The 17,909-nt window shown below is 43.3% G+C and overlaps 1 protein-coding gene across 4 annotated transcripts in view; it reads left to right on the forward strand.

Moving 5' to 3' along the window:
• Positions 1 to 16,570, forward strand: part of gripap1 (GRIP1 associated protein 1) — a 46,864-nt gene extending 30,294 nt beyond the window's left edge. For all 4 annotated transcript variants that reach the window (XM_087834351.1, XM_087834348.1, XM_087834349.1 and 1 more), the window contains 7 exons: positions 349 to 405; positions 642 to 741; positions 4,718 to 4,848; positions 8,258 to 8,374; positions 8,804 to 8,897; positions 12,535 to 12,707; positions 15,816 to 16,570. In XM_087834351.1, coding sequence (XP_087690477.1) covers positions 349 to 405; positions 642 to 741; positions 4,718 to 4,848; positions 8,258 to 8,374; positions 8,804 to 8,897; positions 12,535 to 12,707; positions 15,816 to 15,896 — 753 coding nt within the window. In that variant the 3' untranslated portion in view covers positions 15,897 to 16,570. The remainder of the gene's footprint in view (positions 1 to 348; positions 406 to 641; positions 742 to 4,717; positions 4,849 to 8,257; positions 8,375 to 8,803; positions 8,898 to 12,534; positions 12,708 to 15,815) is intronic.
• The last annotated feature ends 1,339 nt before the right edge of the window (positions 16,571 to 17,909 follow it).

Below are 17,909 nucleotides of genomic sequence, written 5' to 3' on the forward strand. Positions count from 1 at the left end.
CTGCAGGCTCAACGTGGTTTGCTTTCATTGTGACATGGTTCTGGCTGGTGTCTGTGTTTTTGCTGGTTTGGGTTTTTTTCGTGTTTAATAATTTCATCAATCTGCTCGTGACTGCAGATGAAAATGTCCATTTTAAGCTAGATCTGGCACATTTACAGTATGGACCCAGGTGTTCATGTTTGGTATTGTGCACTTTTTTTAATAGTATAAAATACCCTGAAAATGTCTGACAAACAGAAGCAGAAAATTCTCAGTTCAGAAAATGTTTCTGGCGTTTTTACTTTGGAAATGAACTAGAACGATCGGAGTAACTGACAGTGATGTCTCTGACCTGCTTTCTTTGTTTAGGAGATAAAGGACACGGTGGACGGTCAGAGGATTCTTGAGAAGAAGGGAAGCGCAGCGGTAAGTTTACTGTTTATCTGACTGATGCTGCCAGAGACAAAGAGACGGATGGACTGTGTGAGTGACAGACGCAGACTGATGAACCGATACTGCAAGACGAGAATCTGAATAGCAATGAGAAAGAAAAAATATTTAGCAGAGTAATTTGAGAGCAGTGGTGCATGGAAAATAATAATTAGAAAATAAACCTGTGTGTGTGTGTGTGTGTGTGTGTGTGTGTGTGTGTGTGTGTGTAGCTGAAGGATTTGAAGCGGCAGCTGCAGCTGGAGAGGAAGCGAGCAGACAAACTGCAGGAGAGGCTCCAGGAGATTCTGACCAACAGCAAAACCAGGACAGGTACTGTACGCACCCCGAACTGTGACGCTGTCCTCACGTCTGCATGCCCCTACGTTTAGTTAAACGCTGTTCATTCTTCAGTCCTACTGACGCAACATCAGCTTCAGAGTCTGAAAACCTTTAATCTGTTTGCTCTCATTCGGTGAGATGGTCAATTTTCCCATCAGGATTATTTGCTCTGGTAGTTATGTTCACATTTTGGACAAAGAGGACAGATGGTTTGAAAGAGGAGTGAAAGAAGCATCTATGTCCACTGTGAGCGACCATCTTTGAACAGAGGCGGTGGTTTACGACACCAACTGTCTGCCATCTATAATCCAGTTTTGAGATCCTTCCCAGACGCCTTAACGCCCACTCACATCCTGGGCCATCTGACCTCAGGAATTCACATGATAGGGTGGGGTCAGGTTTCACAATGAACTCACCCGAAACTCTGGCTGATTGGGACCCACACCCAGTTTCACACCTTGGCTCAGGCGATTAGAGGATCATCAGGGGGTCCTTTTGTCCCTCTGTGGGGGGAAACTCCCACTAGGTTTATATCTGGGACTCTCCACCATTTGACCTTAGAACTGAAGAAGCTTCTCGGATGAAGGTGAAACGTCTTCAAGTAACTTAAAGAAGTCCAGACGCTTTTCTTTGCAAGCTCCTTTGACTACGATGACCTGGATGACTGAGAACCTTCACAGACATCTGGTAGTTACTGTTAGAAGGGCAACCAATTAGAGGAAAACTGGCTTAAACATGTGACAGGGAGGCTGTGGCTCAGGAAGTAGAACAGGTCATCTGTTAATCGTAAGGTTGGTGGTTCTTTCCATGGCTGCTCTGATCTGCGTGCCAAAGATACTGTAGTTGCTGAGTTGCTCCTGATGCAGTTGTTGGAGTGTGGAAGTTAAACAGAAAGGCCTTGGATATAGAAAAATGATATATGAATGGGTGAATGAGACATGTTGTATAAAGCTCTGTGCCTAGTATAAATGTGCTGTACGAGAGCCAGTCCACTTGCAACCATGCAAGGGAGAGAGTGCAAGCTCCACACAGAAAGGTCGAAGGTGGCTGTGGATTTGAGTCCAGGAGCATCTCGCTGACAGTGAGGTGACCGTGCTCCTGTGCTGCCTTGTAGTTCACTTTAAAAGTAAAACTATGGAGCTTGATATGAGCGTACATTTGTTTTGTTCATAGCGCTGCTGTCTATCGTTACCGATTCTCTTTCATGTGCACATTATGCTCAGAATCGCCCTTTTTCACAGAACAGATGTTAAGCAGCCCGTAGTTTTAAAAGGCGAGTCTTCTGCGGAGTAACACATGTACATGACATGGAGACTTTAACATTATTGTTTGCCTCCAGGCTCAGGATGTTTTGAAAGGAAAAAACTGCCCCCTTGGTGTAAATAAGGTTTTTTGATGACGATTTGATAAATTCTAATAATAGCTTTTTAAAAATGAGTCTACGTAGGTTTGTCCTGATTTATGCCTGTAATTGTTAAAAACGTTCCAGTAAAAAAACTAAAAGTCATCACAGAGATGCCTCAGGACACAATTATGCTGATGTTTGCTGATAACGTCTGCTGCTGACGAAACATTCACAAACACAGGGTATATGAGAAGCATGAAACATGTCGACACCATACCTGAGGTCATGTTCCAGTTATTAGGTGTCGTTTCAGTAACAGTGGTCCAAGCTTTTGCTCGATGATATACTTGTCACAATCATGCCTCCAACCAATGAGCCAAGAGCCTTGTGCTCATGCAGCACAAGTTCATCCATGATCATCAGCATCTGTGCAGGAGGCCACAGAGATCAGCACTGGAGGCTGGAGCCCTGGATGGCAATCAGTCTGTGTCTAAAGCAGGCAACCCATTTATCCTGGAAGAGCTGGGCGTTTTAAAACCAGTTTCATGTCCTGTAAAACCCCTGGTGTGATGTGCGCTGGATGGGAAACTCTGTGTTCCTCTCTCAAGTAATCTGTAGACATTAGCACTGCATGTTTCTGCAGGTTATCGATTGCTGCACACTTAGAGCCCCATAAAGCTGAACCTGACGGGACTGAAACTTAGAGGTAGAGGACGTAAATCCCCGAACAGGATGGTGCTCCCATTTAAATACTCCAGGAAGGAGAGACAGCAGTTTTGTGTGTGTGTGTGTGTGTGTGTGTGTGTGTGTGTGTGGCCAAGATGTGATTGTAACGTGACCAGTCCGATAATAAGCGGCCTTGCTAGCCCTGCGTCAGGAGGTTCTGGCTCAGTCCGGAACCTCCTGCTTAATATTTAATGGAGCGCTCTGGTTCCCAGAGCTGAGCTGGACACACTGGCGTCTGCTGGCAAAACACAAGCAAATACACACACAACCAAAACATTTCTCGCCCACACCTGCATCAAATGGAATCTTGAAAGTTTTAACTTTTTCCACTTAATATTATTTAAATGTTATTCTTTTATTGCATATTTTCTTATTCCCTGGTGCTTATTTAGCAGACTGTCTGTTGCCTCACACACACACACACACACACACACACACACACACACACACACACACACTCTCAGTTGGAGCGGTGCAGGGTAGTTCTGAGCTTCATGTATAATCTATGAGCAGTGCTGAATGTTTAAAAGCCTCTTCTGCACAAACCTGAGAATCAGACATTTTAAAGTAGCCTACTTATCCATCTCTCCCAGTACCTGCCTTATAGGGACGGCCCAGTGCCTTAAAGGGGCAGTTTGTCGTTTTAACAGGACAGCGTGCTGCTTCAAAAGTGACAGTCCACGGTCTTAATGGTAAAGTGGGATGTCTTATAGAGACAGTTCATTGCCTTAGACAATAAAGGGACAGCCTGAAGGGTCGGCCAGTTGCCTTAAAAGGACATCCTTAAAGGAGTGACTTTGTCCTTTAAAGGGACAGTTCTCTCACTGCTGTCTTACTTGGACAACTTGCTGCTTTAAAAACACAGTTTTGCTGCCGTAAACAGACAGCTTCCTACCTCAAAGTAACAATCATACTCTTACAGGAACAGCCCACATTTAAACGGGCAGCTTACTGCCTTAAAGGGCTGTTTGCATTCCTACAGAAACGGCTTGCTGCTTTAAAAGGATGTTTGACAGTCCAGCAGCTTAACAGGGCAGTTTGCTTTCTGACAGCAATAACAGCCTTTATTGCCATAAATAGGTCTTATATGAACAGGAGGCTTTAAAATGATGTTCATATACTAAAAGGAATAGTCTTGGTCTTTAAATGGACTGTCCACATGCTTAACATGGTGGTCCAGTATCTTACAGAAACACTGTGGTGTTTTTAAAGACAGTTTTCTGCCATAAACAGCAACTTGCCACTTTCAAACAACAGTCCTAGTCTTAAAGGGGCAGTGCACGTTTTAATAGACAACTCACTGCCTTTAAGGGATGTTTGCAATCCTAAAGAGACGGCTTTCTGCTTTCAAAGAACATATGCCCTCTTAAAAGGTATATTCACCAATCCACTGCTTCAAGGGATCATTTATTGCCATAAATAGACCTTATGTTACTGCTGCGCTTTGAACAGTGTCCTGCTTTAAGCACACTGAAGAAGAAAAGAATCAAGATGTTGCAATGCTCCAGACCTCAGCCGGATTAAAATGCTCTGTCAGGAGCTTAAGACAGTTGTGCGTACATGAACGCCCACAAACCTCAATGAACTGAAGCAAGGTTGAGTGGGCCAAAATTCTTCCCCAGTGATGTGAGAGACTGATGAAGTCATATAGAAAACAGCTGGTTTAGGTTTTTGCTGCTAAAAGTGTTTCTACAAGCTACTGAAACATGAAGTGTTCTTCATTTCTCACAGGACTGAACAGACTCAAAGTCAAAGGCTACGTATTAAAGAGACGCAGCGGTTGAAGTAAAAGTCTTTGTCAAACAGCTCGGGGATTTAGAGTTTGTCTGGGGTGGACTGCAGCTTTAAAGAGGTGAATATGTCCTGATGCTTGGAGTGAAATTGTTGTTGTTTCAGGTTTGGAGGAGCTAGTTCTGTCAGAGATCAACAGTCCCAGTCGAACTCAGCAGACCGGAGACTCGTCCTCCGTGTCCTCCTTCTCCTACAAAGACATGATGAAGGAGTCTCAGTCGACCAATCAGAATAAGGTGGGTGGAGCTCCTCGCATAGTCACCTTAAACACAGAGCTTGACGTCTGTGACACTTCAGGCTTCGGTGTAGACATTATTCCAGCCAGCACACTCAGCTCCAACTTACAGAGGAGGCAGTGGTTTCCAGTTTGTGTGATCGTGGTGTGTTTGAATGGCTGCCATGCACTCATCTGTTCTCTCTGTTGACTGGTGTTTGGACCTCGTCTGGTTCAATATCTCGTTATTATTTATCTATTTTTGATTGTACTGATGGTGGTTTATGGCTGAAATGTGATCAACATCATGAATCTCAAAATCCAAACACAAACATGAACATCTGAGAATATGTCCTGTCAGCCTGGAGTCAGCAGCTGCTTGAGCCAGAATGGCGTTCTGGCTGGACGCCTGAAAATGCTGAAAACGTCCCATCAGTACTTCATACATGACCAGCAGCAGCAGCTGGATCTTCTTCAGGATGTGGAGATTCCTGTTCTGGATTCAGCCGTGAGCGAGATCACAGATCGACTGATTGAGGAAACACTGAAAGGAAAATTTTCTGATGGGCCTTTTAATGCTGCAGCTGCAGTTTGCTGATGTTACTTTATGACAGATTTACGCGTCATTAAAGGCTTTACTGGATACGACTTCTCTGCTGTTCAGCTGCTGGAGCACACATCAAGTGCTTACACAAAACCTCAGGCAAAGGTTGAAGAAATCTCAATTTCAGATGAAGGTTTAATTGAAGTGCTACGTTGTGTCTGCAGCTACAAACTAATGCTGTTGGAAGGACACGTTGTTTTCATAGCAACAGCTATAAAAGGTTAACATCTGAGGGGTTTTTTTAACCGTCTACAATAATAAACTGAGTAAAATGTGTGATTAAAATATGTTCACATTCAAGGCTTCTTCTTGTTCACCTCTGGACCATTTCCTGCATGGCTGCAAACCAACATGCAACTTTTTACTGGAAAGCTGCTCAGCTGTAGCCGAAGACCCAGGTTCAACTCAAAGTTCAGTTAATGTGATGTAACATTTCAGCCATGCTGGAGGCTGTTTGAATATGCCCAAGAGGAGGATTTTAAACAGGTTTTTATGGAGCTGCTCTCAGAACCTTCTGATAACTTTTGCCTTTTTGTTTGAATACTTCAGGCTTTAGGAAAGTGAAGCAGAAAATTAATTTGGCAGAATAGTGGAGCCCTGACCGGCTGTGCGCTTTCATCACATTAAAATGTAAACCGTGGTATTTATTTAAGCTGTGTTAAAACTAAATGTAAGCAAAAGTCACAGTTTGAATCCTCGACAGGATGTTAAAAGTGATTTAATTAGTGTTTTTAGTGTATTCAGTGAAAGCTAAACAAGCTTCTGCTCCTGACCTCTTAGCTCTGTGTCAGGTCGAATCACGACCTCTGACCTCCAGGTTGTATTGAAAGACAGATTTAACTGTAACATCCCGTCATCCTCTCTTTTGTTCTTTTATTACGTTTTACAACTGATTTATCTTTAAAGTTCCTGGTGCCATATTTATCTCTGTCAGTGGTGTGTGTGTGTGTGTGTGTGTGTGTGTGTGTGTGTGTGTGTGTGTGTGTGTGTGTGTGTGTGTGTGTGTGTGTGTGTGTGTGTGTGTGTGTGTGTGTGTGTGTGTGTGTGTGTGTTTCTATTGATAGAAACACTGTAAATAGAGCTGACAGACTCTCTGTATGTGGATGAGTGTTTCTGTCAAAACATGACACTGCAGAGTCCTCCATCACTTCAGTTTACTGTGGTGATGTGGTTGTTATTAGCAACAGCATCACATGAGAGAAAAGAGGGTTTGATGATGTCCTGCTGCTGCAACGTTTCCCATCAGACACCTGTGATGAGTAAAGCCTCAGCGTGCTTCAAAGGTCCCTTTTCGGTCCACACTTTAAATTTGAATAAGAAAACTACAAACTGAATGTTTTTGTGTACATGTGTGTTCAGACATGTAGATGTCAGTGGGCTGATGATGATGACTTTTTTCACTTGTTTCCATCCGACTTTAAAGTTCGGCTCAGCAGAGTTTAACACGCGAGACTACAAAGTCTGCTTATTATCTTGAACCCAAACTGTGATAGCAGCTGCTGTGTAAAAGCAGAACAGACTGTGGCAGCAGTTTGATCCTCTCACACACAACGGAGGTAATGTTCATGTTGGCAAGCCTGTGAAAGGCAGCAAAAACTTCTGGCACAACTCCAGCTACTTCCAAGATGCATAGAGAGGATGAAACGATTCACAATGCAGGAACTCGAGCAACACTTAAGAGAAGAGGAACAACTTTATTGATTGACCAACGTGTGAATCTGCTAATAAGCTCTCTTATCAAATAGCTCACATGCCTCCATAATGGACGAAGTTCTATCTAAGAAACCTTTTCCTCAGGTGGAAATACTCCAGTGTGACACGACACTCTCACAGTTGCATTTGAGAGTCTCCTCATGTGGCACCATAAGTTTTTTTTAAGACGTCTGTAGTTTGGCTTCACTGTCCTGCCATCAACGCCTGAATGTACCAGCAGGAAGCTGCACATCAGACACTGTAACCTCTGAGATGCAGCGAATGTGCCTCCATCACTAATCACACCCACTGAAGACGATACGTGCAGATGCTCAGAATTACGCGCCGATTCTGTTTTTCACAGAAGTCACATCAACCTGAGGAGGGCAGGAAGTCGAGCACAAGAGTGATCAGTTTTCAAAATAAAAGACTGTACAGATTAAACACACTGCTTCTGCTTGTGTTGGGGTGAGAACCTGTGTGAAGGACATAACACGCGTCACAGACATGCCGCCAGTGTAATTCTGGGGAATTTAAATTAAAGGCGCAGATAGAGGACTTTCCATGCAGCAGTTAAGTCGTGCTTAAACTCAGCCAGCACTGCAGTCATAATATTAAGTAGCTGCTAGTCGTGTACATGAACTCGGGTTATAAAAGGTGTTTTGGTTCCATTTTAGTTCTTTTAGGTGCATAAAAAATAAACTTTTGATCTTCGAGGACTCTACTGTGTTGATTCAAACGAGTTTTCTGCCTCAGATCAGCTTTTGAGTTTGATTAAACACAGAAAAAACAGTTACAGCGATGAGTCTATTACCAAACATTATTGTGTCTGTTTCCCTGATGATTCTGGCCAGTGTGTTTAACCCAACTTAAAAGAGTGGTTATAAAAGTGTTGTTATCTCAGTCCTGGCGTTCCACACATGTGCAGTACATCAGACACAGCGTCTGTACTTTACTGTACAAATAAACTGTTAATGATAAGGCAGCCCTATGATACTCTTCCCTGTGACGTGTCCAATAATGTGACGAATTCCCTCTTGGTTGAGCTTCTGGGTTTGAATGAGCTCTGAAGTGCTATAAAGCAAGGCAGCAGAGCTTTCACACTAACTGAAGCCTCTGTGTGTGTGTCTGTCAGTCCGGAGGAGGCAGCCCTCAGTCTCAGCGCCCCGCCGAATTATCCGATGATGAGGTCGGAGAGCTGTTCCAGCGGCTCGCTGAGGTTCAGCAGGAGAAATGGATGCTGGAAGAGAAGGTGAGGAGTCTTTGGCTAAACCGGAAAGCAAACTATATGTCCTGTTCCTGAAGTCCTAAGCACATGACACAGGAGTGGAAAACTCTAACAGAGAAAGCAGAACATTCTCCACGTCCTGATTTAACGCCTCACTTGTGCCTTTTAGAGGCTTTAATGCTTCTCTTTGTTATTCGAGTCAACAGTAAAACGTCTGTCCTGTTTTTAGACGCAGGTTTGTATTTTTAGATGCATTATTAATGTCTGTTTAATATTTAGGTGGTTTGTATAGTAGCACTGTGAGCCCAGTGGATAATTCAGCAGAACTTTATTAATCGCTTAAATATTAATAAGTTGTTTCAGGTTTAATGATGGCAAAGAAAGGACTTAGTTTGTTGTTACATAAACACGTTGTGACATCAGTGAATACTAGTTGTTTTTTGTCTGTTTCAGGTGAAACATCTGGAGGTGAGCTGTTCATCGATGGCTGAAGACATCTGCAGAAAGAGCGCCATCATAGAGACGTACGTGATGGACAGCCGCAGAGGTGAGAAATCATTTCATCTCCTCACAGAAACATCTGGAACGTAACTGTAGTTAGTTATGGAGCATCTGTAATTCAGGTTTTGTTTCAACCACAGACTGTAATGACCAGGAACATTTCCTTTAGCAAAAAAGGCAAAAACATGTCAAAGACGGCTGTTGGCGTCATGAACGTGTGTGTAGGCAGGAGTGGTCAGAAAGTGGAGACGTGGCGTCGAGTCCCAATTCATGGGAAACAGCCATGAATGTCATGTCAGGACTGCTGTGGACATTCACTCTGTGACTCAGCATTGTTAATAATAGTTAGCTCCTGACCTAGCTAGCTACATTTCAGCTGTTTTCTTCTGTGGAGCCGTGCTCGAAGCTCACAGGTGTGAGGTGTGTCACTGAGAGCTGAGCGTTAAAATGGTCATCTCGTCTTTAACTGTGAGTCATGAAAAGTTACTTTAGTTGAGCCTAAGACTAAAAACATGGAGCTGGAAATGGATATGATATCTATGGATACTCTGTTTGCTGCTACAGTTTTGTAAACAACGGAGCTGGAAATGCTGTCCTCACAAACTTTATGACATCACCATTGCTAAACGGCTCCGGGCGTCTTTTTCTGCTTTATGATCTGTAAAGTGAGCACCAGGTAGGAGTGTGATGTAGTTCAAGAAAAAAAAAGATTTTCTTTAAAATGCTGATTATCTTCATTTTTAGTGTTTTGGAACATTTAACAGACTGAGGTACAAACAGTTATTTAATATGTCTCTGAAATAATCCTCGTCTCAGTGGTGAAACCGAGAGAAGAGTCGCTGGTGCAAAGTGCTAATACAAACTCTGAGCTACTTAAAGTGCGTCAGTCAGCAGAAAGTTAGCCAGCTCAGCACGTCGTTTATCTGACAGTGACACTTAATTAGAACCACTTTAATCTGCCGCTTCACTTACCTGCGCTCAGGTTTACATGGACTCTTTGTGTTTGGAGGAAACGGGAACAAGCGGTGGAAAAAACAGGCGTGCTTAACGCTTTCACGTGCCGCTCGTGCCGAGCCGTTTCCACTGCAACGCGACGGAGAGAAGTTCGTGCTGGACGGATGTCAGGACGGAGAAACTCGTTGGTCTGAGTGATTTTCACTTTCCCACGTCTCTGTAAACACATTTGTACGTCTCTGATGTTTCACCGCTGCTATATTTATCCGCTAGTCCGTCTTCAAAAGGTGACGCTGCTGTGTGTGAAGTGTTTTTAATAACTTGTGCAGCTATCAGCAGACTTGTCTGTGAAGGTTCTCAGTCATCCAGGTCATCGTAGTCAAAGGAGCTTGCAAAGAAAAGCGTCTGGACTTCTTTAAGTTGCTTGAAGACGTTTCACCTTCATCCAAGAAGCTTCTTCAGTTCTAAGGTCAAATGGTGGGGAGTCCCAGATTTAAACCTAGTCTGAGTTTCCCCCCAAAGAGGGACAAAAGGACCCCCTGATGATCCTCTAATCGCCTGAGCCAAGGTGTGAAAGCGGGTGTGGGTCCCAATCAGCCAGAGTTTCGGGGACCCACACCCTAACCCACACACTCTGATGGTAGAGGATCATCAGGGGGTCCTTTTGTCCCTCTTTGGGGGGAAACTCTCACTAGGTTTATATCTGGGACTCTCCACCATTTGACCTTAGAACTGAAGAAGCTTCTCGGATGAGAGGTGAAACGTCTTCAAGCAACTTAAAGAAGTCCAGACGCTTTTCTTTGCAAGCTCCTTTGACTATCAGCAGACTTATTTTTTAATTAAGTATCGTCCTCCTCGTCTGTTTGTAAAAATAATCCTGGCTGAAGTTACGTTCAAGGTCATCATTCCTGGCCTCACAAATGGTCCAGGTGTTTAGTCACACCTGGACCATTTGCCAGATTTTGACTCACCTGAGGAGCACCAGTGTTCACCGCACAGGTGTAAGAGGTGCAGTCCACTTCAAACGACTGATTTCAGCTTGTGTTGTATAAATGTGGCTCTTTAGAATAAATTAGAAAGTTGGTCGCTGCTGCAGAAGGCTGATCTGATAGATATTGTGTGCCTTTTTGTGGCTTTGATTTCTGTGGTAAAAAACTCAAATTAAAGGCGTAAAATAGAACAATCTGAACAATCGTGCAGTCTGAGTGTGAACTGCAGATGGACTGAAACGTGACAGCTTTGGATTTTAAACAGAAGTAAACAAAAAGCAGCTCCTCATGTTAATCCTGTCGCGCCCCTCAGTGTAAAACTCTTTGAACGACTCTGTGGGAAATGTGCTGTATAAATAGTTACCTTTCCTCCGTCCCTCCCCCCCTCGTCCCGCTGCCTCACGCTGTCCTTTCTCTCCTGCTGTTTTCAATTTCATGTTCGACTGCTTCAGCCCTCCTCTGTCTCTCCATTCCACTCCCATTAACGCAGTAATGATGGTAAATCTAATGGGCAGTAAAACTGAGAGCGGAGCTGCTTCTCTAAAGGCTGGACTGTCTGTGTGTGCGTGAATATTTCAAACTGCACTCGTTAGAAAAGCACTCGCACACACAGTTATATGCTTTACATTCAGTGTTCATTTACATTTGTTTAAAACTTGTGTTGAAAAGCTGACTGAGCGCGCTGCAGTCCGTTTAACCAGCTGCAGAGTTTCCAGCACGATACGAGGAGCAGTTGAGTGGGCGGTACCTTGCTCGAGGGCTTCTCGGCAGCTCCTGGCGAGATGATGACTCACTGATATTGTTACCGCCAGAATCTGGGTGAAACAGGCTTTGGAGGGATGACAGAGTCACCCCAGTAAACCGTATAAACGATTTATTGTGATGATAGGAAACAAACCGAATAGCTGCTGATGATTGATGACGGGGTTAGCTGACTCGGCTACCAAAAACGAAATGTTCAAAGCCACCTGTAACTACCCAGAGTCTGTCCTGCACCACATCCTGCGTAGATACTGTCCATGATCTGTGTTGCAAACTAGCAGCGTGGAAATAATTTTGATGTAGAACATAAATGGTTGTGTGTCTGCTGTGCTCGAGTAAATACAGACTTAACTATTCAAGCGATGTGTAACCAAGCAGGGAGCCTGCTGCTACTATTAGCACTGCTAATGTTAGCCACACTGTGTGTTTCTTACCGTTAGAGTCAGTTTTTAATGTCTGTTTCCATGATTGGTGGCGAGCTTCACCTCTGCGTTCCTGCACGCAAAGACCCCAATGAGCAAATCGCCGTTATCGAGCAGGCTCTTGTTCGTGTGTCCTGCGATGGATTCTTGGGCTCTCCGGCTTTTTATTAGGAATCTTTGTGTAAATTAACTGATCGTTTTGTTGAAGCAGAAAAATAGGACGGTTTTTACTTCTCACTGTCTCTGCTTTAGTGTTTCAGAAAGCTCACCGCTCTGAGAGGGATCCAGAGTGATGTTTGAGGGGTTCAAGGTCACGAATCTTATAATTTCAGTAATGTTCCTCCCAGAAGCTTTGTGTGCAACGTTTGGTTAGAAATAAAGGAAAACACCAAAACAAACAAACTTCCTGTTTCCACTCACCCTCCTCTTCATCTCCTTCTTTTTATCTCCTTATTCCCCTGTCGTGGCTGCTTCTGGTGTTTTCTTCAGGCCGTTTGACCAGCGTGTTTCTTTTAAAACGAATCTCTGTTGAATCTCGCGTCTTTGCTTTGCTCAGATGTGTCGGGGAGCACGGTCGGAGGTCACGGAGGCTCTCAGGGAGACCGGGGAGGTCTGGGTTCGGTCCTAAGAGAGCTGGTGAAACCAGGAGACGAGAATCTGAGGGAGATGAACAAGAAGCTGCAGCACATGTTGGAGGAGCAGCTCACCAAGAACATGCACCTGCAGAAGGTAACGGTCCACACCAACATGCTACATGGACAGTTTCCACGGGGGGAGGGTTCAGTTCTATAAAATATCCTTTAAATTACTGATTCAAACACACACAGGGTGTCACCGACTTGACTGTTTAGACCAATAACAGCAGAAAGAACAGCCTGGAAGTTTCACAGGTGGCTGAACAATGTTTTTTCAGATTGGCTGAGACTGATTGAAGTGTTTCCACAGGTCTTATTATTAATTTTTAATCTGCTAATCCATCAGTTTGCTGCATTCATCTTCGTCCAGGAAATCTTCACTGATCTCATTACTGAGAATGATTAATTAATACACCTGAAAGAAGTCTGATAGAAACATCAATAAACACTTAATAAAAGACTGAAGATGAAACACGTAAACAATGTTTGTACAGTTTCATTAAGGTAATGTACACACACGGAGACCATCACAAACCATTGTGGGTTTCTGGGTAATATATTCAAGTGAATGTGGTCACGCCACCCTTTTCCAGCTAAGAACCATCAGCTCAGACTTGGAGTTGATGGTTCTCATCCAAACCACTTTGCCCCAGTGCGAGGTTATCGCCAAAACAGCGAATGTCCGTGGCCTACCACTCGCTGTTATCTCACACAAACAATTACACACACGCAGTAACAGCAAGTGTAGCGATCTGTGCTGTGCGTACATCGTAACCAGAAACGCCTCTAAAACCCTGACGGGCGCTTTGATGAAAGTGTAACAGCACGCCACGTTGACGCCACTGCTGTGATCGGCCTGTTCCGTAACATTGATTCCTCCTATGCTTTTTCCTCATATACCATTTCACCGCAGGTTTGAATGAATCACTGAGAGAATATCAATCATTGTCTCAGCATAAAGAATAATCATCACTCTTTCAAATGTCAGATCTTCCGAGAGGGAGATTGTTGAAAGTATCAGGCGTGAGTCCAAAGATGTGGAAACACTTCAGGGACAAACACGTTTGACTTTGAGAAAGAAACAAAAAACACACTACAAGAAAAAATGGGGGAAAAAGTCCTGACATATTATTTTTTCTATCGTGGCTGGAACTGCATGGAAAACACCAGGAAGTCTCACTCACACACACACACACACACGGCGAAGGTGAAGTTGTACAAAGATTCGCTCAGAAGTCTAAATCAGCCATAAATGGGGATGTTCATGGTTTTTGAATAAAAATAAAATAGCTTACAAAGCTTAACCTTATGCAAAAAATTTGTCATAAAATATAATTTTTTTTTACGTTTTTACGGACGTCTGTCCGATCTGTGTTGTGCATGTAGTGTACCACTACCACCACAAGGTGGCAGTAATCTATCCGCCAGCTGTTTGCTAGCTTACAGTTCCGACAAAAACGGAGGAAGCAGATGTTGTGTTGGATTAGAAACGAGAGCACAAACAGGAGAAAGATGCACAGCCAAGGACGACTTCAAAAAGTAATCGAAAAATTCGGCCAGGTGAAGCCCAACCCCCCACAAGTCTGCTGCATCTAAGATCAGTTTTTAGAGAGCGAGTTGGTTTAGGGCAGAGCTTCCCAAAGCGTGGGACCCGCTCCCTAGGTGGGGCGCGGTATGAAAAGGGAAAAAATAAACGCTTGGACACTGCTAGCATCATGGACAGGCTTTTGACGGGGCTCCACACGAACGCAGAGCAGGAGATGAAGCATCGCTGAATATGTTTCCAAACCAGCTTCATTCTAAACCAAAGACTAGAAAATAGTGTGAAGCAAATCTGCCCTTTGGCTTCACCTGCACAAGTGCTGAGGTAGGTCTCCCTGCAGGATTGGTCTTCCCTTCGTTGGGAGCAGCGCTGGGCTGTTTAAATCACGGACAAACAGGATCCCACATTCTTGATTTTTAGTTCACAAACACTTGTTGTAATGATTAACTACTCCTGACATTTTGGAGATGTTTGCTCTTTATACAGTAAAGTTACAGCAGGATACAAATAACATCAGGCTGATCCTGTCACAATTTGTTCCCCCGGTTCAAATCACAGACAAACAGGATCCAACAGCTGTTTATGTTTTTGAACCCATTTTGCACAGAGAGACATTTTTTGATTTGATAGTAATGTTAAATATTATTACACAGGAAAAAAACAACTACATGTAAAATAATCACACCGTGACGCCTCTGCCTTTGTAAATAGAGAGACAGTAACTATGTGTGTGTGTATGTAAGCGTGTAAAACTGAAGACAGTCAGATTAATTTTGTCTCTATCTGCCATTCTGCAATTCATCTCATGTAAACAATAACGTGGCGCACAGCGTGACGTGAAAAAAGGCGCATACCTTTGACGTTGTGTGACAAACTCTGTATTCCTCGTCCACGCGTAAACGCAAAAAAGGAGCTTTGCTTAATTGTTTAGTAAATGTTTGAGGTGTGAATAAACCGCAATGGAGTTTGAAAACAAAATATGGGCGTGTGTGGTTGGAGGACGTGTTTTTTTTTTTTCTTTTGGGGGGTGGGGGCATTTTTCTTGTAAAACAAAGAGGGGCCTAGCAAAAAAAGTTTGGGAACCACTGGTTTAGGGGGAGATATTCAAAGAATTGACTTTAAATGTCCCATTTGTCAACATTTTATTTTGAAAAATGGTTTTCTGCTTACCAGTGCAGCCACATCCCTTTCAAAATAAAATGGCTACATATCTGATCAATCAGCTGAGAGAAAATTCAGTTTTCAGAGCGTTCAAGCACAGATCAGTGGCTTTAATCATGGAACAACCTTTTTCTATGAAATGTGTCTTATTAAGTACTTGTGTTTTTCACAGCGAGCGTACTTCAGCTGTTAGTAACACATGTTGTAAATTACAAAATGATGTTTAACTTGAGGCACTTGCTTGAAATCATTTCAATTACTGAGTTCACAAATTTGTAGCTTATAGGTTTGTAATAATTCACTTTTGTGATACAGACTATAGTCTGGGCTCTGCTGTTATTTTCTTTTAGCTGCAGATGAATTAAATGATAAAAGATTTGATCGCATCTCCTGGTCTTCATGTTCAGAGTAAGATTTTATCCAAAAGCGGGTGCTGCTGTTTCAGAGATGGGCTGTAAAGCTGTTGATATATAAACATTTTCTTTCTGTTTTCTGCAGGACCTGGAGCTGTTGTCCCAGGAATTAGTTCGTATCAGTAAAGAGAGCAGTCCCGGTAGCAGTGCTGCTGGGTCAGGATGAGGCTATCACCTGGATTAATCCATGCAGTCACTTCCATCTCACCACTACCATTCACCTCAGCTGGAAGGCTCAGGCTAACACCTGGAACCAAGTTTTCTTCCTTACCCCATCTCTGCGCTAAGACCTGCTGTAGGCTCTGACTACTGCCTGAAGCTGTTATGTTTTCACCATTTCAGCCTGCGTCCTGGGTTGTGACTAAATGCTGAAATAATGTCCATGTCATGCTTTCAGCCTGGAGGAAGCAGTACTTTTTAAAGGCGTAGAAGAAGACACTGAATGGAAACACTGAGGATATTAAAAGCTGGCCTCAACTCATGTACGTCTATGTTGAATGTACTGTAATTAGACTGCACTGCTCCTGGCTACGACCTGCAGTGGTCACGTTATAACAGACTCGTGCTTTCTGTTGTCTGTAAATCTTTGCTTTCACTGGTTTCTGCTTTATGTCTTAACACTCTGTCTGTCTGTCAGGGCCTGGCTATATCCTGAAGGACGCTTATCCTAAATGACTGACAGTGGTTCCTGTGTGCAGTAACTCTGTTGTGATCCGATTATGTCCCGTCTGCTAAAGAACATTACTGAGTATGTGGGCTATGTCTATGCTGTCAGCTGACCTTTTTGATCTTCTTAGGGAACCAAATGTAAGATCATCATGACACCTGAATTACCCCCCCCCCCCCCCCCCCCCAAATTAAAAGATGCAGTATTTGCGTATTTTATTCTGAAGGTTCAGTTCGCCACTGCCTGGTCTTTCCTGCCTGCATGGTGGTCAGGTCTCTGTTGTGGTGTCCTCGATGTCGTTCAAACTCTCGTCCAGATGTGTTCACTTCTGGCTTTTATATCAGTGGGTGACGTCACAGTGGCGACGACCATCTAGCCACCAACAGACCTCCGGAGCAGACCGTAGACTCTGAGGTGAATGACGTCAAAGACACCACAGAAACTAGGCCAGGAAAGTAGTACGAGGCTAGCTGTTTATCAGCAACTGAGCTTTCAAAATAAAATACTTACTTTTCAGCAGTTTCAACCAGAGAATGAGCGATAACCCACCAGCTGTTGCAGCTTTAATCACATTTTCTTTGGTGAAACTCGAGTTTTACAGGTTACAGTGAAACTGTGACGACACTAAAAAAACAAACAAAAACACTTCTTATTAAGTGTTTTTCTAAAAGAACTTCATTCCATAGGAAAGCTTGTTTGCTTTAACAGATTTAACATAACCACCAGAAAAAATAAAGACTACCTACAAATGTTCACGTTAAACTTCCTGTTAATCTGTCAGCTGGTGTCACACGTTAACTGATTGTGTCTTTAGATTAATTAAGAGTTGCTTTATCTGTCTGTGTTGGGCTGTGGCTACGTCCAGGAGTTCACAGTGTGAAACGTCTTAGGCGTCACAGGTTCTCTGTGCAGCTATTTTGCGTCCCAGCCTTTATTTATTGCTTTTTATACACTTTAGGATGCAAAATGGTCTCCCGTGTGTTTCAGCGCCCGCCACCAGAACAGTCATTAAAATTCATCAGGGATGGCAAAGGGATCCAGGCTTAGACTATTAGCTGGATTTTCAGACACAGTTTGTTTCTGTGTTTCGATGGCTTTTATTCAAAATAACATCTCCGAGAAATAAAAACTGAAACGCTAAAATATTAAAACACCAGATTTGGTGATTATGTTTCCCTTTGTTTTAGTCAGGTGACTTTGGATAAAACCTGGTTTAAAAACATCATTGATGACAAACAGCAATCAGTAAAAGCTGGACAATGAAAAATCTGCACAGCTTTAATTAGCGTGACGCAGCCTGGGATCCACAATGGTTCAACAAAAGCTAAATGACTGCCTTGGTGTGGTCTGTGTCTATATCCTGGATGAAAAGAACATTTCTTGCACTATTATCAGTTTGTGAATACTTCCCTCTTTACCGGAGTCACCAAATGGCACACAACAAAGACAGTTTTCAGGGTTTTTTTTTTGCTTTTCTGCAGGGTGGGTCTATTTCCTGCTCTATAATGTTCA

This window comes from Neolamprologus brichardi, chromosome 20, assembly GCF_056152115.1.
Source record: "Neolamprologus brichardi isolate AB-2024 chromosome 20, ASM5615211v1, whole genome shotgun sequence".
NCBI classification, from domain to species: domain Eukaryota; kingdom Metazoa; phylum Chordata; class Actinopteri; order Cichliformes; family Cichlidae; genus Neolamprologus; species Neolamprologus brichardi.